Source organism: Dermacentor albipictus, chromosome 8 (genome assembly GCF_038994185.2).
Source record: "Dermacentor albipictus isolate Rhodes 1998 colony chromosome 8, USDA_Dalb.pri_finalv2, whole genome shotgun sequence".
NCBI lineage: Eukaryota > Metazoa > Arthropoda > Arachnida > Ixodida > Ixodidae > Dermacentor > Dermacentor albipictus.
The window spans coordinates 26,925,614-26,950,387 of record NC_091828.1 but is presented as its reverse complement, the minus strand read 5'-3'; the positions used below and the strand labels follow the sequence as shown (position 1 = coordinate 26,950,387).

Genomic DNA, 24,774 nt, shown 5'->3' with positions numbered 1-24,774 from the left:
TTCGATTTGCCATTTGTATGCATGTTTCTTTAAGGTGATAAGTACTGAAGCAGGGTTCAGTTAACTTACACCCTCTGTACTGGTTCAGGAACTTGGAGCCTTCACATTTCATCGTAGCGATACTTTAGGGAGGTTGCGCGACAGCCAATGAATGTACGGTATTATCGGCATTGTTTCCTCGTTTTGTTCTGCCAGAAAGGCTCTTTCCTGATCCTTCTTTCTTCTGCCGCAGTGACCGAAAGTAATGTGCGATCAGTGGAGCATGAAACCTTCAGGCGATCAATTCGTTCAACGATATACTGCTGCGCAAATCGAGGGGCATGAATCAGAAACAGTCTTAAAGCCTACATTAGCGATGATCTTTCTGACGAGATTGAACTGAGCAAAGCTAAAAACAAAATCTCCTTGCTGGGCCATCAATAATCCCCCCAACATATTTGCTGCTTTTCGTAAGCGATGTTTAATTATCATACTCTATTTGATTCCCAACATTCAGCAAATCTGGCCTAATCAGGTGTGTTCAACGACTAGATGTATCGACGTCTGGTAATCTGAGGTAACATATTATTATGGTAGCTAGGGCAGAAGCCACTATATAGTGTACTTTCATGTATATTCTTTCATTTACGTGGTGCACCGACAGTTTCATTCCAAGATATATTACTGAATAGAATGCGTTCCCCGATTATGTCCCGTCAGCCTTATGCAGTGTACAATTTTTGAAACGTTTACCGTGAATTATTTTTGCCGCGAACATCTAAAGCCTGACGTATCCAAAACTGGAGCTCTTTATTTTTCGGGGTTTTTACAGCGCATAGCAAATTAACCTAACCTGGTTCTCGGCTGAGATGTATGTCCTATTCTTTTAGCTGTCTTGTTTTGATACTGTAACGCAGGACCTTCCACTCCTGTAACTGCCCCCTGAAGCCATGTGTATTAACGAATCAAAATAAACTAGAGTGTGCGTAAGCGCTGCAGAGGCGAATAATTCATCAACCCAGTGCTATGAGTGCTATGTAAAATTGTCCTGAGAGTCTAAAAAAGAAAAGAGGGAAAAAGACGCCGCCAGATATTTCATTGACAGCACTCATATCTGTTTGTTAACCATGTCACAACACGTTCGTATAATTTCTGGAAGCAAATTTTTAGGTGTTTTGAATTTTGGTGAATCTCGTCGCACTGCCACGCCGCTACGACGTTCATCTATCAAACTTTATATACATCTTGAGTTTGGTTGTGCAGCAATGATTCCAGAGGAAATATAAATCACTGAAGTAAAGGTGAAGGCGTGTAACACTTTGCTTCTCGTAAATTTCTTGTAAATATGGACGGAAATAACGACATGGCTGCCTTTGTTTAAATAAAGAATATCAATAATGAGCAACAGCCCATTAGCCTAACGGCGTGAAAAAATGAACGCAGCCATTGCTAAGAACTCGCGTTAATCATAGTTTATATAGAGATAATGCTAGTTTTACCAGGGAGCAAATCCCGAGCACAGTTATCTCGAAGGCTGTCTCGCAGATGCACATGGCGGTGCTTGTGGGTCAAACGGCTTGTCCTGAAAGTTCAACGAAAATATCTGGGTCAAAAGAAATATCAAAGCCATAAACCAAGAAGCCGTTTCGTGTAATGCACGGGGAAATTGTAGTGGCAGCATTTGCAAACAGTGCCACAAAGCATTGCTTGTACCGATTGGCAGGAGCTGCGGTAGGCCAGGGGCCACGACGTCATACGCTTGAGCTCGAGGTCACGCTTTCAGTCCTCGCTGCTGCGGCCGAATATTTTACGCGGGCAGCATGCAAAACACCCTCGCCTGCTCAGAGTCAGGCGCACACTAAAAGAACCCTATTGGTGAAAATTATTCCATGGTTTTTCTTTCTTCTGCAGCGTGCAACATTATCATACTGCGGCTTTGGGAAGTAGACCTCCACGATTTATTATGAGTGAATGGTTTTAATGAATAATAAGAAAATGAGTTTTGCTAACAACCACCTCAGTGGCTCAATGGTTATTCTGAACTGCAGGGAAGACAAGGTCGGAGATTCAATTTCCGGCCATGGTGACGGTTTTGTGAAATGATTCAAAAACGTATTGATGAGGATTTTCTATGGAGCCTAACCGAAGGCCATGTTAAACTTGCGGTTTTCCCATTTTTGTCGCGTGCTTTTCAATTATTGATCACTGATCCTTCCTGCTAGAACAGCTTTCATTGTAACACATAATGTCAGCTTCGGACAACACTTACTCTTGAAAGTATATGGGGTGGTTACAACTTGAAAAAAAAACTAGCTAAATTTTGGGGTTTTACGCGACAAAATCACCATTTCATAATGAGGCATGCCGTAGTGGGGGACTCCGGATTATTATTGGTCACGCGGATCTATAACGTGCCCTCAACGCACCGAGTACAGGAGTTTTTGCATTTTGCCTACATGGATGTGCGGCCGCCGCGGCCGGGATGTGATTTCGCGACCTTGTGCTCAGCCGCACAAGACCATACACTCTAAGAAACTACGGTTATTATTTATATCTTATATTATTGCACTAATAGCTTAGCCAATGCCTCATAATGGGTATAAGCCACAATTTGCATGAGCTACAGCAACAACGACTCGTCGAACAATGTTGATACTTCATGCAACCGCGACTTACTGGCGCAGTTCGTGCCAATGTATCGCTAGGCAACTCCTGCGGTGCAAAAGGAACAGCGCCCTTGCAGCTACGAAGTGTTTATTGCACGCGGTGCACTTGTTTAGGGTCTTCTATTCCACCTGTTGATGCAAAGGGGATGCAAAGGCCTAAAGGTTGAAGTATTGGGCCCATGGGCTAGAGGTTCTTTGCTCGTATGCGGCTGTCGTATAGCTATATTTAATTTTAAGATACACCTACATACACAAACACACACACAGGTTTATATATATATAAACTATATATAGCTATGGCGCTTGAAAGTAACGTGGGGCCTGACGAACCAACCGACTGAGCTATCTTTCCGGGCAACATCCAAGGGTCACGAGTTCAAATCACCTGTTATGTTCCTTTTTTTTTCTCCCCCATTTTTTTCCCTTCTTTTTAATGTCTTTTCCCTTATTTTATCACTGTACGGGAACCCTCCTAAAAATATTTATATCCTCAATTATGTATGGCCACACATGGCAGGTCATAAATACCAGGTTCTCTAGCCGAGTGCCATCCGTGCGGTATAACCGAGCTCGGTTGGCACACCTTGACTGATCAAATAGGGCACCACTGTAGGTTAAATGAGGCGTAAAACTCCTGCGGGACCCGCCGTGGTTGCTCGGTGGCTATGGTGTTAGACTGCTGAGCACAAGGTCGCGGGATTGGATCCCGGCTATGGCGGCCGCATTTCGATGGGGGCGAAATGCGAAAACACTCGTGTGCATTGAATTAGGTGCACGTTAAAGAACCCCAGGTGGACGAAATTTCTGGAGTCCTCCACTACGGCGTGCCTCATAATCAGAAAATGGTTTTGTCACTTAAAACCCCATAATTAATTTTTTATTTAACTCCTGCGGGCACGGTAGAGTACCCGTCTCCCGTGCAAGAGGACCGTGGTTCAAATCCTGGTGCCGCGCAATTCTCCACCGGAAAATAAAAAAACCGTGTGTTGAGAAAATTGCACAAACAGGCCTGGAGTGCGGCCTGATCCCGGTGACCAGAACCGGTAACGCACTCTCTCACCAGAGCAGGATTGGCCACCCTGGTGCAGTACCTGGTCACAACCTCCTATATGAATACAACAATCAAACCCCGGTCCTCAGTCCCCAGCAGCCGCGAAGCAACTGACCACGGCGGCGGTCAGATCTGTGACGCTGCAGAGGGTGCTAAGAATACCTGGCTCCGGACAGGCCGCCATTGGAATCTGAACCTGGCAACGTTTAACGTTAGAACGTTATCTAGTGGGCGAGTCTAGCAGTGCTATTGGAGGAAGTAGAGGGCAGTAAATGGGATATAATAGGGCTCAGTGAGGCTAGGAGGACAAAAGAAGCATATACAGTGCTAAAAAGCGGGTATGTACTGTGCTACCGGCGCTTAGCGGAGAGACGAGAACTAGGATTCGGATTCCTAATTAACAAGGAAATAGCTGGTAACATACAGGAATTCTATAGCATTAACGAGAGGGTGGCAGGTCTTGTTGTGAAACTTAATAAGAGATACATATGGAAGGTGGTACAAGTCTATGCCCCTCCATGCAGTCATGATGACCAGGAAGTCGAAAGCTTTTATGAAGACGTGGAATCGGCGATGGGTAAAGCCGAAACAAAATACACTATACTGATGGGCGACTTCAATGCCAGGGTAGGCAAGAAGCAGGCTGGAGACAAGTCCGTAGGGGAATATGGCATAGGCTCTAGGAATAGCAGAGGAGAGTTATTAATAGAGTTTGCAGAACAGAATAATATGCGGATAATGAATACCTTTTTTCCGCAAGCGGGTTAGTCGAAAGTGGACGTGGAGGAGCCCGAATGGTGAGACTAGAAATGAAATCGACTTCATACTCTGCGCGAACCCTGGCATCATACAAGATGTAGACGTGCTCGGCAAGCTACTATGCAGTGACCATAGGATGGTAAGAACTCGAATTAGGCTAGACTTGAGGAGGGAACGGAAGAAACTGATACACAAGACGCCAATCAATGAGTTAGTGGTAAGAGGAAAACTAGAGGAATTCCGGATCAAGCTACAAAACAGGTATTCGGTTTTAACTCAGGAAGAGGACCTTAGTGTTGAAGCAATGAACGACAATCTTATGGGCATCATTAAGGAGTGCGCAATAGAAGTCGGTGGTAACTCCGTTAGACAGGCGACCTGTAAGCTATCGCAGCAGACGAAAGATCTGATCAAGAAACGCCAATGTATGAAAGCCTCTAACCCTACAGCTAGAATAGAACTGGCAGAACTTTCTAAGTTAATTAACAAGCGTAAGACAGCTGACATAAAGAAGTATAATATGAATAGAATTGAACATGCTCTCAGGAACAGAGGAAGCCTAACAGTGAAGAAGAAATTAGGAATTGGCAAGAATCAGATGTATGCGTTAAGAGAGAAAGCCGGCTATATCATTACTAATATAGATGAGATAGTTTAGGTGGCTGAGGAGTTTATAGAGATTTATACAGTAGCAGTGGCACCCACGACGATAATGGAAGAGAAAATAGTCTAGAGGAATTCGAAATGCCACAGGTAACGCCGGGAGAAGTAAAGAAAGCCTTGGGAGATACGCAAAGGGGGAAGGAAGCTGGGGAGGATCAGGTAACAGCAGATTTGTTGAAGGATGGTGGTCAGATTGTTCTAGAAAAACTGGCCACCCTGTATACGCAATGCCTCATAACCTCGAGCGTACCGGAATCTTGGAAGAACGCTAACATAATCCTAATCCATAAGAAAGGGGACGCCAAAGACTTGAAAAATTATAGACCGATCAGCTTACTGTCCGTTGCCTACAAAGTATTTACTAAGGTTATCGCAAATAGAATCAGGAACACCTTAGACTTCTGTCAACCAAAGGACCAGGCAGGATTCCGTAAAGGCTACTCAACAATAGACCATATTCACACTATCAATCAAGTGATAGAGAAATGCGCAGAATATAACCAGCCCTTATATATAGGTTTCATTGACTACAAGAAAGCGTTTGATTCAGTCGAAACCTCAGCAGTCATGGAGGCATTACGGAATCAGGGTGTAGATGAGCCATATGCAAAAATACTTGAAGATATCTATAGCGGCTCCACAGACACCGTAGTCCTCCACAAAGAAAGCAACAAAATCCGAATAAAGAAAGGCGTCAGACAAGGAGATACGATCTCTCCAATGCTATTCACAGCATGTTTACAGGAGGTATTCAGAGACCTGGAGTGGGAAGAATCGGGGATAAAAGTTCATGGAGAATACCTTAGCAACTTGCGATTCGCTGATGATATTGCCTTGCTTAGTAACTCAGGAGACCAATTGCAATGCATGCTCACTGACCTGGAGAGGCAAAGCAGAAGGGTGGGTCTGAAAATTAATCTGCAGAAAACTAAAGTAATGTTTAACAGTCTCGGAAGAGAACAGCAGTTTACGATAGGTAGCGAGGCACTGGAAATGGTAAGGGAATAAATCTACTTAGGGCAGGTAGTACGTGACCACGGATCCAGATCATGAGACTGAAATAACCAGAATAAGAATGGGTTGGGGGGCGTTTGGCAGGCATTCTCAAATCATGAAGAGCAGGTTGCCACTATCCCTCAAAAGGAAAGTGTATAATAGCTGTGCGTTACCAGTACTCACATATGGGGCAGAAACCTGGAGGCTTACGAAAAGGGTTCTACTCAAATTGAGGACGACGCAACGAGCTATGGAAAGAAGAATGATAGGTGTAACGTTAAGGGATAAGAAAAGAGCAGATTGGGTGAGGGAACAAACGTGTGTTATTGACATCTTATTTAAAATCAAGAAAAAGAAATGGGCATGGGCCGGACATGTAATGAGGAGGGAAGATAACCGATGGTCATTAAGGGTTACGGACTGGATTCCAAGGGAAAGGAAGCATAGCAGGGGGCGGCAGAAAGTTAGGTGGGCGGATGACATTAAGACGTTTGCAGGGATGGCCACAATTAGTACATGACCTGGGTAGTTGGAGAAGTATGGGAGAGGCCTTTGCCCTGCGATGGGCGTAACTAGGCTGATGATATAATATATATATATATATATATATATATATATATATATATATATATATATATATATATATATATATATATATATATATATATATATATATATGTATAAACCTGTGTGTGTGTGTGTGTGTGTGTGTGTGTGCGTTTGTCAACGAGAGAATATATACCGCGTAGCCCCTCACGTGAAGGGTGTAGCAGGAACGTCGGGCTGCTTAAATTTTGTAACTGCACAAGCTACGGGATGAGCCCACATGTTTAGCCTGAAATATATTTGTGATTGGCCGGCAGTTGACTATAATAAGATGTTCATTTATATTAAACCATTTCTTCGGTTTAAAATTCAAAACTACGATCCGATTGAGTCATGCCGTATGGGGAGGGCAAAACATGCCTGGCGTAATGGTGAGAGTATTGGGTTTCTGTGCGGAATGTACCCTAGTCGAATCCGGTCGTCGCATAAGTTTATTTATATATATATATACATATAAGACATCCCGGCAACCAGCGCCCGTAGGGGCGCGTAACCGCATGCCCAATGCCATTTACCGGGCAATATGTTTAAAAGGCACAATCTCCGTAAGTGCCCATGAGAAAGGCTACAAACATACCCGATGCAGAAAAGCAGGGGTAACGTGCCAAGAAAGATTTGCCTTTAAAATCTCATGTGCTTGTTCGTGGACAATTATGTTTGTTATGTCAGCCAAAGAAGTTGTAATGGTGCTGGCGATCGTGCAGTCATTGATTTTGCACTATTTTACCGCGATGGCGAACGCTGTTTATTCCGGCGGATGTACTGAGAATTACAGTCAAGTCAGCGTGCGAAGTTATGGAAAGGACGCGCGGAAATAAATGCCACTTATGTATTCTGAACCCTCATCTTCATTGGAATAACTACTTTCGATATGATGTAGTTGTTAACTCAGACCTTGTCTCGTAACCAATATAATCCGAACGTTACGACACGACATGCGCTCAAGGTATGTGCGTGTAGTCGGCCTTTATAATGTCTAACATTCTCAATTATTCATATCTATAGTGCACTGACAGAGGTTTGCCAAAGACGGCGTGGCATATGTGCTAGACCCTTGACCAAACATAACAGCGCTTGCAGGAAAGAACTCTTACCTTTATAGGTTCTCCGAGTGGTGCCCGTATGACCTTCTTCGTCGTCTTCTTCTTAGCACCAAATGCTCAAAGTGGCTGAGGTGCCCTCCTACACGACTGCTTCTTTTCTACCCTGGGATCTTTTATTTTTTATTTTATTTATTTTATTTACAATACTGCCAATCTCTTATCGAGGCCATAGCAGATGGGCATATTGTTATATCGTGCATGTTACTCAGTACGACAGGAATGGAGACGTTGTTGTTGTTGTTGTCCTGAGTGGCCGTGGCACATACCCAGAGTGGGGGATTGGCCACGAATCGGCTGGTTTAATTAGGTGCCTAAAAATAATACTGATAACAAGAGAGTTAACAATTTGGGCGTGTGAGTTTAAAAGTAAACGTTTTGTATTTGGAGAAAAAAGGAAATAATCAGATGAAAACCGGGTATAAGATAATAATAATAATAACAATAATAATTAATAAAAGATAAGAAATAAAAGAAAGCTATGGCTGGGAGGGAGAACGATCAATCTAACATGGAAATCGATTAGTTTCAATGAGGTAATTTTGGATCGCCAAGCAAACATTCCTGTTACTCATCCTCTGCGTTTATTCCATCCTCTTTTTCCTCCCCCTTGGGCGGCTCCAAGAGCGCGCCTTCCCATGGCTCTGCGGTAGGCAGCGACGCCATATAACATATCCCCTCGTGAAAAAAAAAAATGGTCCATTACTTCCTGATGTAGTCATGCAGCTTCTTTGGTGTCTTCTTGTTTATTTTACTTACAATACTGCCAGTCACATATGGAGATGGATGCAGGTGGGCATATGATTATACATAAAATTCATGTTTTTTATATCGAATGGTAAGAATATGAAAACATGTAAATGGAAATACATCAAACAGGTTCAATGCACAATTTTACAACACTAGTAATTTGAATAACAAGAGCAACTCACAGAAACAGTACACTTCAGCTCACATGTACGTAAGGATTATTACAATGTTATAAAAACAAAGAAAGAAACAAAGGGGGTTAATGTTTAGCTATTGCTCAGAAAATGGGAGTTCTGACGATTATATATTCATAGGAACTTTTCTTTCCTAACTACTTATTTCATCTTCTAGTAACTTAAAAAATCAGACTGCGATACTATGTTAGTTACAGATGCATCTAGGTTATTCCACTCGCGAACAACACGGGGGAAAAAAGAAGACTGAAAAGTATCCTTATTACAAAGGAACTCGTTTAGCGTATATGCATGATTATGACGAAGTACGCGGGATTTAGAAAAGGTAACTTATGCAGAGGCATTTATTTCTAGTCGGCTGTGTAATATTTGATGCAGAAATGTTATACAAGCTCGTTTTACTCGTACAGCCAAAGTTGCAAGCCCTGACTGTGTTAGAATAAGAGTAGGGTAATTACCTTTCTATGGATCCTTTCCAGTTTAGATATGTATGTTTTAGTGTACGGAAACCATACCACATTAGAATACTCAAGGACAGGTCTCACAAATGTAATGTAAGTTAAAAGTTTGACGTTAGTTGGTGGCAACCGCAGGCACCTTTTGAGAAAGAAGAGTTTTCGTAATGCCCAAGAAGTAATGTTAATATGTGCTGTCCAGTTAACGTCGGACGTTATTGTTAAACCAAGATACTTATGCTGTTGAACTCTAGTTACGAGGCTGCCGTTAAGTGTGTAGTGGAAAAGGGATAGCTGCTTTTTTCTCGTTGCTGTCATGCAAATCGTTTTGTTTGTATTAATGGTCATTTGCCAGTTATCACACCATTCGGGTATTTTTGCTAGCGGATTATTGAGCAGAACTTGATCCTGGTGATTACGCATTTCTCTGTATATTATGCAGTCGTCTGCAAACAGTTTGATTTTACAATCAATGTTATTTGTAATGTCATTGATAAAAAGTAAAACTAACAGCGGACCCATTACTGAGCCCTGTGAGACCCCTGATGTGACAGGCACCGGAGCAGATGGGATGTTTTCGATGACGCCAAATTGGGATCGGTGAGATAAAAAGGTTTTTGTTCATCCAGTAATGGGTCCATTGCCAATCGCAGCTGTAATTTTGGTAGTTAGTTTGGTATGGCACAGACAATCAAACACTTTACTGAAATCTAGTAAAAGTAGGTCAGTTTGATTATGATTATTAATACTTAAAGCAAGATCGTGTACGACCTCTGTTAGTTGAGTGACTGTTGATAAGCCTCTTATAAAACCATGTTGAACATCTACTAGAATATGTTCTTCGAAATATGCGGTTAAGTGTTTGAGAATAATGTGTTCCAAAATTTTACATGATGTGCTGGTAAGCGAAATAGGCATGTAGTTAGATGACAGGTTAGTATCGCCTGACTTATGAATCGGTACAATTTTGGCAATTTTCCAATATTCAGGTAGCTCTGACATCGAAAGTGACTTGCGGTAAATAAGGCCAGGATATTTACTGTTACATTCAGCATATCTTTTCAAGAACTCGTTGGGAATGTTATCGGGACCGTTTGATTTCCTCACGTCTAACTCAAGTAACTGCTTAAATATTCTGGAGTCGTTTATTGCTAATGTGTCAATATTGTGCAATGATGACGGTGGCAAATATTGAGTTGTGTCGTTATCTTTAGTAAAGACAGATTGAAAGTGTTGGTTAAATTTATCAGCGAGTGCCAGTTTTTCCTCGCGTGGATGACGTGGTGTCGCTGCGGGGCGTGCGCGAAAAAAAGTTCCAAAAGCGATTAGGGTCGTGATTGATAAGGTTAGACAATATTTCATTGAAATATATATGCTTCGCAAGCTTGGTCTTTAACTTGAGTTCATCGGCAGTGCGGGAGAGTTGCGATTTTGTTTGTGTACTTGCACCGTTCTTTATCATCTTACGCCGCAAGCGTTTTATTCTGCGCTTGACGTGAATTATATCGCATGTTATCCAAGAATTTTTCGTTTCATTTTTTTTACTTTTTTTTCGGGATGTAATGACGCATGCAGTGCGATACTATACGCTTGAAATGAAGCCAGAGATCATTGACGTGAACAGAACTTTCGTTGGCAGTTTCGCAAAATTCTTGGTATTCATGCGCCAAATAGGTTAGTATAGGGGAATCAGCTGCTTTTTCAAAATTAGGGAGAATAATTTCAGTAGCTTTGGCTGTTGTAGTGCAGCCGAGGGGCAGCTGGCATTCTGGAATGTTGTGGTCTGAGATGCCGTTTATGATCTCCGAGTTCAGTAGATCAAGGGGGAAAATGTCACTAATTCATATTAAGTCTAGGATGTTATCGCTTGTTCCTTGTGTTCGCGTAGGAGAGGTTACAACTTGATGAAGCCCGAAACTTAGCATCAAATCAATGAGCGAATTTGATGAGAATGAAGTGTGGTGCATGGTATTCCAGTCAATATCTGGCAAATTGAAGACTCCCAAAAGAATAACTCGGTTGCTAGCATGCTTCTGCATAAACTCCTGTACAGTAATAACACTTTCGTGACCAGAAAGAGGACTTCTGTAAAAGCGACCAGAACGTATAGTAAAATCATCGCACATAATCCTTCAGAATACAGCCTCGACATCTGGAACGTCGGGCATCAATACAAAGGTTAAGGACTTCTTAATAAGCAGAGCTACACCACCACCTCGGGTTGGTCGGTCTTTACGGATAACTGAGTAATTTGTGGGTGCTATTTCGTAGCTGTATATTTCTGGTGCAAGCCATGTTTCAATAATAGCAACAATGTCAGGGCTGTGCTCGATTAACAGGTTTTCTAATGCTGCAGTTTTATTCACAATACTTCTCGCGTTCACATTTAGCAGGGTTATTTCCGTGAATGTTTGTGGCTTCGAGTTACTGGTCGACTTCTTTCGGCGTTTTCTTGAACTGCGACTCTCACATTTCTTTCGTCATCCCAGACAAACAGGCTGTCGATTAGGTACAGTTTATCAAAGAATAGGAATACTTTTTCACCTTTCTCACGGTTTGATTTAGTGCTTTCCCAGAGTTTTCTTCTTTTTTCCCGCACTCTACGACTGAAGTCTTCACCTATAGAGTACTTAGTGCTCTTGAATTTATAGCCTTTCTTCAGTATCGCTGGTTTGTTACTTGAGTCAAGTAGCTTTAAGATGAGTGGTCTGTTTTTGTCTTTATTCGGCCTGCTTAAGCGATGTGTTCGTTCGATGGCAACTGGCTCCAAGCCAAGGATTTCCTTTATGCTTGTTTGATTAACACTGTGTTCCAACGTAGAGCTGTTTTCGCCCTCATCCTCGGGAAGTCCGTAAACAATAAGATTTGACCTTCTGCTGTGGTTTTCTAAATCACCAACCCTGCTTTCTAATCTTTTAAAAGCTTTTTCCAACTGCAATATGCTCTTTTCGTATGAGATTACTTTTTCTACAAGTTTGGAGAGGGCGTCTATCCTCTTTTCAATTTCGGTTAGCCGATGTTCTTTGATATATTTTATATTGGTTGCGATATCCTTTAGTTGTTTAGCAATCTGGCTTAACTCGGGGCCTGGATTCTCTTCTATATACCCAGCTACTAAAAGAAGTTTCTGTAAAAACAATACAACATCGGCAACTGCAACAACAAGCCGCGGGCACGACAGTACCAACACGAAGGGGTTACTAGATCTAAAACACCTATCGGGACGCCTCCTCACCTGCATAAAGAAGGACAGCGGGTTAGACGTCTGCATTTTTGTGGTACTGCCATGCCTAATGGCCCCCGGTAGTGAACAAAGACCATATACGGACGCTTGTATAGATGGCACTCGATGCCGGTCATGTGTCCAGCAAGACGCGTCGGTCGTCGAACCACGTGGCCAGCTGTTCCAGCACGGATGGTAGGAGCAATCTGGCGCGTGTGGAAAACGGTGTTGTTGATATGCGTTCCGCTGATCACCTCCGGCAGCAGCCCGGTGTGCGCATCCCCACCGATAAGGAGTATCCTGACAGCAAACTGCATGAAGAAGGCCAGCGGGTTAGACGTCTGTAATCTTGTGGTACTGCCGTGCCCAATCATGCAAAGCGTTTAAACCTAAGTTAGCTTTTTATCTTTTGTGTCATATTTACCTATACATTGCTGCACGATTTAGCGTGCGAGGTTCGATAAAATTGTGCGAATTAACTTCTAGAAACTCCAGAGTAGACTACAAAGGGCGCCGTAGTGGTGGGGTCGTGACTGAGTTGGCCATGTAGGGTTCCTATATTTCACTCAAAACACGGTGCATGAAAGCTTCTGAATATCACCCCTGTACTAATGCAGCCGACGCTGCCGGAAATCGATCCTGAGACATCCTCCTCAGCAAACGATCGCCACAGCCATTGTGCCACCGCAGCGCGTAGCATCCAATACTAATTTCCTTTTTTTTTAAGAAGCTGTTAAGGGCTGTTGTGAACGGTTGTGTTAGAGTGCGGCCGTGGTCGGGAAATGCCGACTACTCACGACGTGGTAGCCGCTATCAAACGTTATGGAAAAGCCAGCCACGAAGACAGCATCGGATCCTCGAAATGGCTGCATGACTAAGGAATTGGCGAGACTATGCAGCAGGCGCCGGGGCTGAATCATCACTAGGCAAAGCTAGCACAGCAGCTTGCATCACAGTCTCCGTGAAATTGCCATATCAAAAGGCTAGCGGAACGCTCAACCAGCGTGAAAGAGCTGATGCAGAATAGAGGAATGTTCATCAGCATACTGAAGGCTTCACAATAACTCCGTCATGGCCCAGAAATAGCACCGGCTATGGTGAAGGGTAGAACGAGTGAGAGTTGAGCAAGTTGGCAGAGATTTGTAGCGACCTCCGTCGCTATGCGTTATCCCCGCTTCTGGGAAATCCGGTTACCTCGCCTTGCCTGCGCGTGGGAGTGATTGCCCCCTGGTTTCTTTTGGAAGTGAAGTGGCTGCCAGACAGAGAAGCCACAACAGCCACTCGGCAGACCTGCTTTTAGTTTAGGATAAAACCAGTTGACTCTCCGTTCTCAACCTGTCAAAACGTGCATTGCTCCCCACAAGTGGAGACCCAGGACAATTGCCTTATTTTTTCGAACGCTTCGATGGACGACACTGCTTCTACTCCTGCTTACAGAGAAGACGCCACGATTACGTCTCTGGTCATCCCTGCAGAGTGTCAGCTTCCCAGCTTTTGGCACAAGAATCCTCGAATTCGCTTCACGCAAGCAGAGGATCGTTTTCAAGTCTGGCGCATGACTTCACAGACAGCAAGGTCCCTGCTCGCCTTAGGCGCGCTACCCTCCTAAATCGGCGATGCCATAGACGACTTGCTAACTGGTACGCCTTTGCCCACAGCATACGATGACCTGAAATGCACGGTTCTACAGCGCCTTGAGCCATCGCAACAGAGTAGGCAGCAACAGCTGCTGTCCGAGAAACTCGGCGACCACGACCATCACAACTGCTGCCCCGGTTGCGTCAGTTGCTAGGTGGGCGCTCCACAAACGCGAGCCAGCTTTCAATTTTGCGCGAGCTGTTCTTGCGGCACCTCCCACAGTATGCGTGCATAGTGCTGGCGGGTTCCGACGAGACAAGACTCGATCGTCTAGCTGCACTCCCTGATCGCATATTCGACTGCTCGTCATCCGCACAGCTACCTATCATCCCTGCAAGATTCTCATAGCCAGGAGACCTACTCTCGTGCCTAGAGGAAACAGTTCAACGCCTTACTAGTGCACTGGAGAAGCTGACGAAGGGTGCCAACACTGGCGACCAATTTCGGCGCAACCATTCGACTTCACATTCTCGCAGCGCACCTAGACGATCGCCACGACAGTTGTGCTGTTACCACCGTCGCTTTCCCGAACGAGTAAGTCGCTGCATCTTGCACTGCTCGTGGACGGGAAAGCACCGGCCAGTCGCTAACGGCGGCATGCGACATCGGCCTTCACGCGAGCCGCCTATTCATCGTAGTCGACCACATAATGGCCTCATCGTCGACACCGGAGCCGAGCTGTCTATGGTCACCATAACGGACACAGATAGATAACGCGGAAAATCTACCCCCCCCCCCCCCACTCCTCGCAGTGAACAACAATGCTACCGCGTCGTATGGGCTCCTGTCAATAATGCTGGACATCTGCCCCGGCGCTTGCACAGATAGGGGTTAGTGATCGCCGACATCAGGTTCGCCGTACAGGGAACGGACTTCTTCAAGCCTTTCAACCTAGATGTGAGTGTTTAAGATCGGCGCCTAAAGCTTAACGTGACATCCCTCGATGTTCTTGGCCTGTAGTCGAACGTCACCTCATCTGGAATTCCTACGTTTCGACCAGTCACAACATGCGACAAATTACTTGCTGATAACGCATCATATTGTAACGATGTTAATAAAGCAACGATTTTTATTTTAATTTGACTCTGATAGGCTTGGCTGAGCGACTGGAGGCTATTTCCGAACTGGGCTTCACAATTTACACAGATGACATCCGGTTATGGACTGCATCACGACCAATTGATGAGCGGCAGGAGACCCTGCAGGCGCCACTTGACGTTATTGACCACTACCTGCCACAAACTGGCATGCGGCCATCTCCAGAGAAGACAACCTATGTGGTGATCCGAGGTTCAACGCAGGACGAAGCAGCCGTCCCGCTCACTCTCGCAGGAAAAACGCTGCAGCTAGCAGAAAAATCAGTGCGCATTCTCGGGATACGTATTGACCGCTCAGGCACAGCGGATGCGTGGCTCGCAGGCCTTCGTCGGACATGGCACAACACTTTGCACCTCATAAAACGAATCTGTTTCCGCGTGGGTGGTGCTGGTACCGACGTATGCCGAAAGCTTGTTAGTGCTTTGCTGATATCCCGAGCGACATACGGAGCGCGCTGTTATGACCTGCTTGCTCGGCACTGGACACAGCTAGAGGTACTCCACAGATCAGCTCTCCGTGTTATCACAGGGCTCCCGAGACACACACGTGTCGAGGAGCTACATCGCTATGCGAAATTGCCTACCCTCCGTGCGAACATCGAAGCATCGAAGGCAGGATAGAGTTTAGATAGATAGAGTAGAGTTTAGATAGATAGAGGATTAGATAGAGTTTCAAGCACCACGCAAGCAAAACACATCAATATATACACCGACTCTCAGTATGCGCTGCATGCCTGCAAGTCGCGCCACACATCATCATCGGAAGTACTCCTCGTCAAGCAGGCCTTCAGGCATGCGGGGGCCCACGGGGTCACCGCAACACTTCATTGGATCCCTGGTCACCAGGGCATCGAGGGAAATGAGAGAGCCCACGAGGCGGCGCGCGCCCTTCTTTCCAACCACGTCGTCTCCCGGGATCCTTCAGAAGCCCTCACAACCAGCACAAGCAAAACGACAAATGGAGCCCCGTATGACCCAGGCAGAGCTCTGAGAGCAGCAGCCAACCGACACAAGAGGGAACTCCGTGCGAGTGTGCCCTCAGACCCAGACCCACTTCCAGCGGGTCTTCCCAGGTCGGGGCAGGTGCTACTGCATAGGCTCCGCTCCGGCTTCATCCTCACAACGGATGTGCTGGAGTGGTGGCGACAGTACCGGCCACGCCAGGAAAGACGCCCTCCATCTCCGTCTCCCACTCCCTTCCATAGCAGGAACCCGTCCATCCCACAGCCTCCGCGGACCAAGAAGCGCTCCAGACGCCACACAGGTGTCCTTACTGCGACATGGCCACGCGGCCGTCCGCAGCCCATCTGTTTTGGTAGTGCCAGCGACACGCTCAACAGCGGGACCACCACCTGAGGGCGGTGCGAGTGTCGTTCTACGAGGAGTGGATTAGACCGGCAACTGGCTCGATGGATTACGACAGGGCCATTCTGGACTCGCTCTTGGCTTTCGCGAAGGACGCGCAGCTTCTAGGACGGCTCTGAATATGCTTCCCCCAGCTCTTCCTATTTCCCATTATAAGCCCATCGCGCCATCCCTTAATAAATACATTTTGTCATCATCATTAAGGGTGAACTTGTGCTCACAAGTAAAAGTCACTGCGGTCGTGAAGAAATCCCCGGCAGTCGCATTTTCAAAACTGGCCTTGAACCGTCTTCCTCTTTCTCCTCGCGTGACACCCCGTGCGCGTGGCACATGCAAGCCGGGTCCAACTGCCTGCCTGTGCCATGAAGATCGCTGCCTGTTGTTGCTGAAAAACACCACGGTACGGCGTGCACATTGTCCAATACAAAGGGCGCGCAACTTCAATGTCACCAAGTTTGTCGCGGCATTATCCCCCTCCTTACCGCATCGGCCCGATGCGTGAGAGGAAGTAGGAGTTCCTGTGGGCTCTCACTCTTTTTTTGTTCATGTCCTCTCCTGGTAGGGTTTCATGCGGACAACATGCACAACTTCCGTTGAGTTCCGCCGTCTTGGGCTCTCGTGTCCAGTGGATTTCACTTCGTAAGTGACGTCGGCACAGGAGCTTTTCAGACAGTCTACGGCGTCGCACTGGGGTCCGTACCCACACCTTGTCACCGGGCTGGTAATGAACTTCACTACGGCGTTGGTTGTACCGGCCGGAGTCGATGCGTTGTTGGCGGCATATTCGGTACCTTGCTATCTGTCGTGCCTCCTCGGCTCGTTGCAAAAAATCGTCTAGGTCAGATGAGTTATTGTTTTCTTCACCTAACGGCAACATAGCATCCAAAGTTGTGGTTAATGCTCGGCCGAATACAAGTTCAAACGGGGCGACTCGTGTTGTTTCTTGAACGGCCGTACTATATGCGACGGTGATGTACGGCAAAATTTAGTCGCACAGCCTATGTTCAACGTCGACATACATCGAAAGCATGTCAGTCAGTGTTCTGTTGAGGCATTCAGTTAAACCGTTTGTCTGAGGGTGGTACGCCGTATTTCTGCTATGATCAGTGTGTGTCATTTGCAACAAGCATCTCATTAGGTCCGCAGTAAAGGCCGTTCCACGATCGGTAATAACAAATGTGGGAGCGCCATGCCTGAGCACGATATTGTGGACAAAGAATTTTGCAACTTCGACAGCCGTTGCACTGTACCGGGAATCAGATTGCGCGTAACGGGTCAGATAGTCCGTGGCCACAACTATCCACTTCTTGCCTAAAGATGATGTTGGGAAGAGTCCAAGGACGTCCATACCGACTTGCTGGAATGGGGCTTTTGGTGTCTCTATTGGCTGGAGGAGGCCTACCGGTTTTACGGATGGAGTCTTGCGCCTTTGACACTCGCGACAAGTCTTGACATAGTGCTCCACTGATGCTAATAACTTGGGCCAGTAGTACTTCAGACGAATCCTGGTGACTGTACAGCTCACGCCCATGTGTCCAAACGTCGGTTCATCGTGATATGCATGCAAAATTTCTTCTCGTATAGATGTGGATACAACAAGTAAAAACTTTGTCTCGCTGTTCTGGAAGTTTCTATTGTAGAGAGCACTTCCTCGAAGACAGAACGAGGATAGCCCTCTAGAGAAAATAAGCGGGAGTTGAACATCGAGTCCCTCCAGGCGCTGTATAAGTGGAAGCAATTCCGGGTCATCTCGTCATCTCGTCTCTACTCTAAAGCCGGAAAAGTGGCGTTTCGCTTATGATGAGCTGCTGTTCCTAGGCAACGCAATCAGCAAATCTAGAGTCCGCCCCGACCCGCGAAATATAGTTGCCATTGCAATAAAAGGTTTCTATCCCTTTTTACTCATGACATTAGTGGTATTTACTGAGCCTCCTTCTGAGCTAACTTTAGTGCACGCCTCGCTTTCCGCGATGGATGGATGCAACACTTTAATGAAGGTCCTGAGGTACGCGACTTTGCGCACTGCGGGCCGCTTCCACGTTGGGACAGTCCGGCCATGCCCGACCGCCGCATCGTGGGCCCTCTGGACAGCCCACAGTTGCGCTCCAGCATCGGGGCTCTTGATAGCGGAGAGCCACTTGTCCTTATTGATTTGTTCTGTGCCTCGTAACGAGGCGCAAGGCCAGAGCATGTGGTCTAGGCTAGCGATCTAGCGATGTCATTGCAGTGCCTGCAAGAACTAGTGGCATATGTGTCGGGATAAAGCTTGTGGAATAAAGCCGGCTGGGATACGAGCCTGTTTGCAATAATCTGAGGGTCAATGCCTGCGCTGTATTTAACTTCTTGTGGGGAAGGGAAAAGTCTCTCCTGCCGAGATAAAAGTGCTGCGCAGTTTCATTGTATGTGGTTGGTTGATCTCGGTTCTTCACCACTGCGGGCCATCGTTGGAGTTCACCATGGTCGCGGAAAGCGAGACCTCGAGGCGTATTTTTCATAAGAGTCAGGCAAAGAAATACATTAACGAGTCCCTAACTAAGCAACCCAAGCGTAAACGGAAAAATAGTAAAATATTCTCTCAGGCAGAGGACGGTAGCATGCTAATTTCCGACAGACAGCACAATACCGTCTAAGTCCCTATCATGTCTCGTAAAACTCAAATGGAAAGCGAAAGCATTACGATTTGGTCCTGGAACTGCAGGTACATTAAAAACAAGCTCACATCTCTCTCACTATACGTACAGACGGCACTGGTCCACCGGGCATTATCTGCCTGCAAGAAGCGGGAGAGCAACCGAAGCCAATTATGGGGTATAAAATACAGTACGACCCCTGTAAGGTACTGTAAGGTGGTCATGCTCGTCTGCAAAGATTTGGCCACAACCCTGACAGTACTCCCCGGTGAGGAAATCCCACATCTCATCATCACGATATGGCCTGTCAAGAAGGGGAGACCAAAACAAGTCATATGCGATGTATACAGTCCCCCCCTCCCAAACCCCCCGCGACAACAAAGCTGACTTCGCGTCATTGTTCCGGCAGCTACAGGGAATGCTGGAACACCACGATTGCCTAATTATAACAGGAGATTTCAATGCAAAGCACAACACGTAGGGCTACTGAAAAGCAGACAATAAGGGCACCAAGCTCCTAGAAGCCATAGAGCGCAACGAATACACTCTAATTACTGTACCAGTTACGCCTACTCGAATAGGAAACAGCTAGGAACATCAAGGCCGCTTAACCGCGATCAAGGAGTGAACCCAATGCATCAAAATCTATATGACGCCAACACTAAAGTGTACCAAACCGACAGCGACACGCCGGCAATCGACAACCATCTAATACACTTATGGGAAGCATGCAGAGTCCTCACGAAAAGATGGCGCGAACAGAAGTTCAATTGCAAACTTAGACTTAGGATTTCAAACGTCATTAAACAGGCAAGCAATTATGCCCTGAAGGTACAAAGGGACGATTGGCGCACGTTATGTGATTCGCTTAAAGGCACGCTAAGCACCAAAAAGACGGGGAACATCATCCTCAGCATCATCGATCCTTCAAGTACCAAAACAGAAACAAACACAACCCTACAAAAACTCGTTGGCGAATATCTGGGAACCCAGGATGAACTCATACAGAAACTCCAGCAAACATACATGGGCATCCGGACGGGGCTTCCGAAACCATACCCTCATTATACGGGACCTCAGAACGAGGCACTTGATGCACCAATCACGCACGCGGAGGTATACGGGGCAGCTCAGTGCTTCAAGAAAAACATGGCAGCCGGCCCCGATGGGATAACCAGCGCCATCTTGAGAAACCTAAGCGATGAAACCCTCCGAGCCTTTACACAGCAGCTGATCGAAGAAATATGGACGCCGGGCGGAACACTAACCGAGGAATGGACTACCGCTCACATAGTCCTCATACCCAAATCAGGAAAACCGCGCAGGCTCGATCAGTTACGAGCGATCTCGCTCACGTCTTGCCTAGGCAAACTTCTTGAATGAATTATGCTCACTCGAACAGAACAACACATGGAGGAACATGGACTACACCCCAATTGCATGTACGGATTCCGGAAAGGCATGTCAGCACAGGATGTATTCCTCATCCTCAAGGAAGAAGTCCTCAACCCACAACCGGGCAGCAACAACATACTCCTAGCCCTCGACGTGGGAAAATTCTTTGATACTATAGCGCACGAAACCATCCTAGATGGCCTCAGTTACCTCAAAGCCCGCATCGGCATATCAGGCATACAATCAGACATATATAATCTAGCGCAGAAAGCTACTCCGCACAGATCAGTAGTATATCCTTTCCTCTTCAACATCGGGCATAGAAAACTTGCAAAACTTGCCCTATGGGCAACCAAGGGTTCATACGGTGACAGAGAAAACACATTACTCACAGCTATGGGATACGTCGAGTCATACCTAAGCACAGCAGGAATGAGATGTGCCCCACACAAATCAGAGCACCTTCATGTCCGGCCCAAGCAAACTAAGAAACATCGAGCCCCGCCAATACATATCGAGATTGCCGGTAAAACTATAAAGCGCGTCCCGACAATGTGCTTCTAGGTATGCACGTCCCGGAGAACAACGGCATAAAGGTAGCCTCAGAGAAATTAAATCATGTTATAAGAAACATCGCATCACTCATCGCCAGAGTAGCGCTCAGAAAAGATGGTTTCACAGAGGACGAAACCATAAGACTGGTACAAGCCCTTGTCATCAGCTGTGTCACGTACGCACTCCCCTATCAAGTCAAGCGCAAAAGCGATACCAAGCGCATGGACAATGTTATAAGAACGGCGTACAAAACGGCCTGACAGCTACCATTAAGCACAAGCACAAGGAAATTACTAGCGCTAGGGGTATACAACACCTTTGTGGAGCTGGCGAGTGCCCCCTTCATAGCGCAGAGGGAGCGCCTCAACAAAACACGACATGGATGGCACCTTCTTCAAAGGTTAGGGTACCCGCTGACACCCCAGTACTGCAAAGAAGAAACACAACTCCTACCTAACCACATTAGAGAGAACATTGTAGTAGACCCTATCGCCAAGAAAATGCACCCCAACTACAATCAAGAGTGGAGAGCAGCTCGAGGTCTCCCTAGCTGAGCGACAGTCCACACCTTTCTTCAGTCCCCGAGAGACCGGCAAGAAACCCATGAGTTAACCACAAGTCAACAAATACTACAGGGCCAACGTCTCGAAAGAAGACAATACGCTTCTCCGCACAAAGTTCTCAATAAATTCCAGGCAAGGGACTGGCACCACCTGCAAACGAACACATACCCACACTTGTCTCGTCTACACGTAATCTCTCCAGACAGATATACGTCCCGGACATGTCCCTGGTGTAGCGACCACGCAGCGACACTCGCGCACATTACACACGAATTCACCGACCGCCCGGGCGAGGCAATTTCGCCACGAGTCAAAGCACACAAACTCACCACATGGTCTTCACTTCACTTCACTTTATTACCTTAAAAACCCCATTAGAGAGGTATTACATAAGGGGTGGTTAATAAGATAAACATTAGAAACAGGCGTTCATCTTGAGATATGGGTGACAACAGCTTCAGTAAAGGCAGATGGGCTTGTAATGGCTGCGATGGCGTGTGGAAGGCCGTTCCAGTCCCTTGATACTCGAATAAAAAAAATTACCGACGATTACGTTACTTCCTAATGCGAAATTTGAGCGCAGCAAATAAGCTATACAGATCCGCCGCCACCGATCTGGCTCTCTGATTGCCACCGCACAGGGGTTGCATTGGAGGAGGAGCGAAGAAAGGAATTAAGTTCGAGCCGGCGCTTTGACAACCGGAGACTCGCAGGAAGAGGGGGAGGGGGGCGGCGTGTACACCCAGCGGCAAACGATGGGGGCAGAAGCGCGCGCAGCAAGCGGACAACACGATAAAGGGAGGAGGGAAGAGATAGCAGCGACTGACTGATGCCGCTGACGCCGATAGTGAGTCAACCCCAGCTGCGGAGTTGGTTTCAGGGACAACGCCGCCGATGCCGACACAAACAATATGATACCCTCGCTTCCGCAGCGCTAAGAACCAGGTCTAGCCGTGGGAAGGTGGTCACGTATTCGTCGACGTGCCGGGGCCTACGTGAAATAACCGGCGCGTCGGCAACTGAAGAGCACCCTATCCGCCACACAAGAACAGGGGGGGGGGGACCCTTTCCTCCTCTTTCTGCATGGCGGCGACGGTGTTCTATACAGTCACGTTATCTTGACTCTCTAGCGGCGTCAGCGGCATCCAGCGGTATCAGTCGGTCGCTGCTAGCGCTAGGGGGATGAAAGGGGGGCGGAGCTGGTTACGAGGCCGACGACAACGCCGACGACGACGCGAAACCCAGGAACGGACGCCAAAGAGCTGCGCTCTAAAATGATGCTTGAAAAGTGGTGTTCCGGGCACGTGCGCGTGCAACTTGAAGCGGATGACCGGTGCGATGAGATATGTATGAAGGGGGCGTGATGTACGGTGGGTGATTTAGGGAGCTGAAAAAAAATGAGCGGAAGAGAGAGAGGGTGGCAACCTGTCGACGGACAGAAAGCGTTTCCAAGCCAGATTGCGCTTTCATCGATGAAATGCTGATATCGTATGAATATGAAGATTGAATGAACCTAGTAGCGCGATTTTGCGCAGCCTCAAGTGCATTTATGATATAAATCTGATGCGGATTCCAGATGGGAGATGCATATTCAAGTTTCGATCTTACAAATGATTTATAGGCCAACGCTTTTACTTGTTGTGGGGTATGACGCAGATGTCATCTAAGGAATCCCAGTGATCTATTAGCAGCTGAGATGATGTTAGTAGCGTGCAAGCGCCAGGACAGATCACAAGATAGGATGACACCGAGGTATTTGAATGATTGTACTGATTCTATTGGAACGTCAGCATTTGAATAGGTAAATGTGTGGGGGTTACGGCTGCGAGTGAAGGACACGAGTTTACATTTGTTAGGATTTAGGTTCATCAGCCAGTGATTACACCATTCTTGTACATTATTGAGATCGTTCTGGATGAGTGTGTGGTCAGATGTGTTAGTAACTTTGCGGTAGATTACGCAATCATCTGCAAACATGGGAATGTTACATAATACATGCGCTGGTAGATCGTTAATGTAAGTTAAAGAAAGAAGTGGTCCCAAGACGGATCCCTGGGGGACGCCTCGTGTTACGGGGAGTCTGCTAGAATAATGGTTATTACCATAAACAAACTGAGAGCGGTTAGTCAAGAATGCTTCTATCCATTTTAGTACGTCGGGGTGTAAATTTAACTGAGACAATTTTAGCAGCAAACGTTTATGGGGAACTGTGTCAAATGCTTTTGCAAAATCCAGGAATATGGCGTCAGTCTGAAGGTTACTGTCAAGGTTAACATGCAGGTCGTGAAGGAAAATTGCCAGCTGTGTTTCGCAAGAGTAGCCTTTTCGAAATCCATGCTGACAAGGGTGAAAAAAACAGATTGAGTCTAAAAAGTTCATGACATGCGAGTATATGATGTGTTCCATGATTTTGCAGGGGACACTAGTTAATGATATAGGGCGATAATTTAATGGGGTGTCTCTGTTGCCTGATTTGAAGACTGGAACGACCTTGCCCACTTTCCAGTCGGATGGTAAGATGCCTGTAGAGAGTGACTGTGAAAACAGCAAAGTTAGGTACGCAGCAGATACATGGTTAATATTTTTTAAGAGCTTGGAATTAATATCATCTACACCTGCTGACGACAAAAGCTTGATGTTAGCAATAATCGAAGTGATTCCATCTGCCGAGAATATAATTGGCGACATACGCGCAGTTATGTTAGTAGATGTGGGAAGATCTGGAGTTGAAGTCTCGTTAGTAAATAAAGAGAAAAAGGCTGCGTTAAAAATGTCAGCACACTCGCTGTCGCTGACCACTTCGCCATGTGCATTTAACACGCTGATCATGCGCGGATCATGCGCGGAATATGGTTTATTATTTGCCAAAATTGACGGGGGCTGTTCGTAAGCATTTTAGGCAGTTCATCGTGGAAAAAGTAGAATTTAGCTTTCCGTATAGCCCTCACATAATCGTCCTCGGCTACAAAATATTTCTCCCAAGCAGAGGGGTGTCCGTTTAATTTGGCTGAGCGAAAGAGACGTTTCTTTTTGTTTTCAAGTCGCTTAAGCGTTTTAGTGGACCATGGTTCGTTACGATTTCCGCGGAA

The 24,774-nt window shown here is 46.4% G+C and overlaps 1 protein-coding gene across 2 annotated transcripts in view; it reads right to left on the bottom strand.

Annotated features, from left to right (window-relative positions):
- The window catches only part of LOC139048396 (uncharacterized), a 70,426-nt gene extending 62,563 nt beyond the window's left edge, over window positions 1-7,863 (bottom strand). For both annotated transcript variants that reach the window (XM_070522769.1, XM_070522770.1), the window contains exons 1-2: window positions 7,815-7,863; window positions 1,479-1,561 (exon numbers count right to left, since the gene is read on the bottom strand). In XM_070522769.1, coding sequence (XP_070378870.1) covers window positions 1,479-1,532 — 54 coding nt within the window. In that variant the 5' untranslated portion in view covers window positions 1,533-1,561; window positions 7,815-7,863. The remainder of the gene's footprint in view (window positions 1-1,478; window positions 1,562-7,814) is intronic.
- Window positions 7,864-24,774: the final 16,911 nt, after the last annotated feature.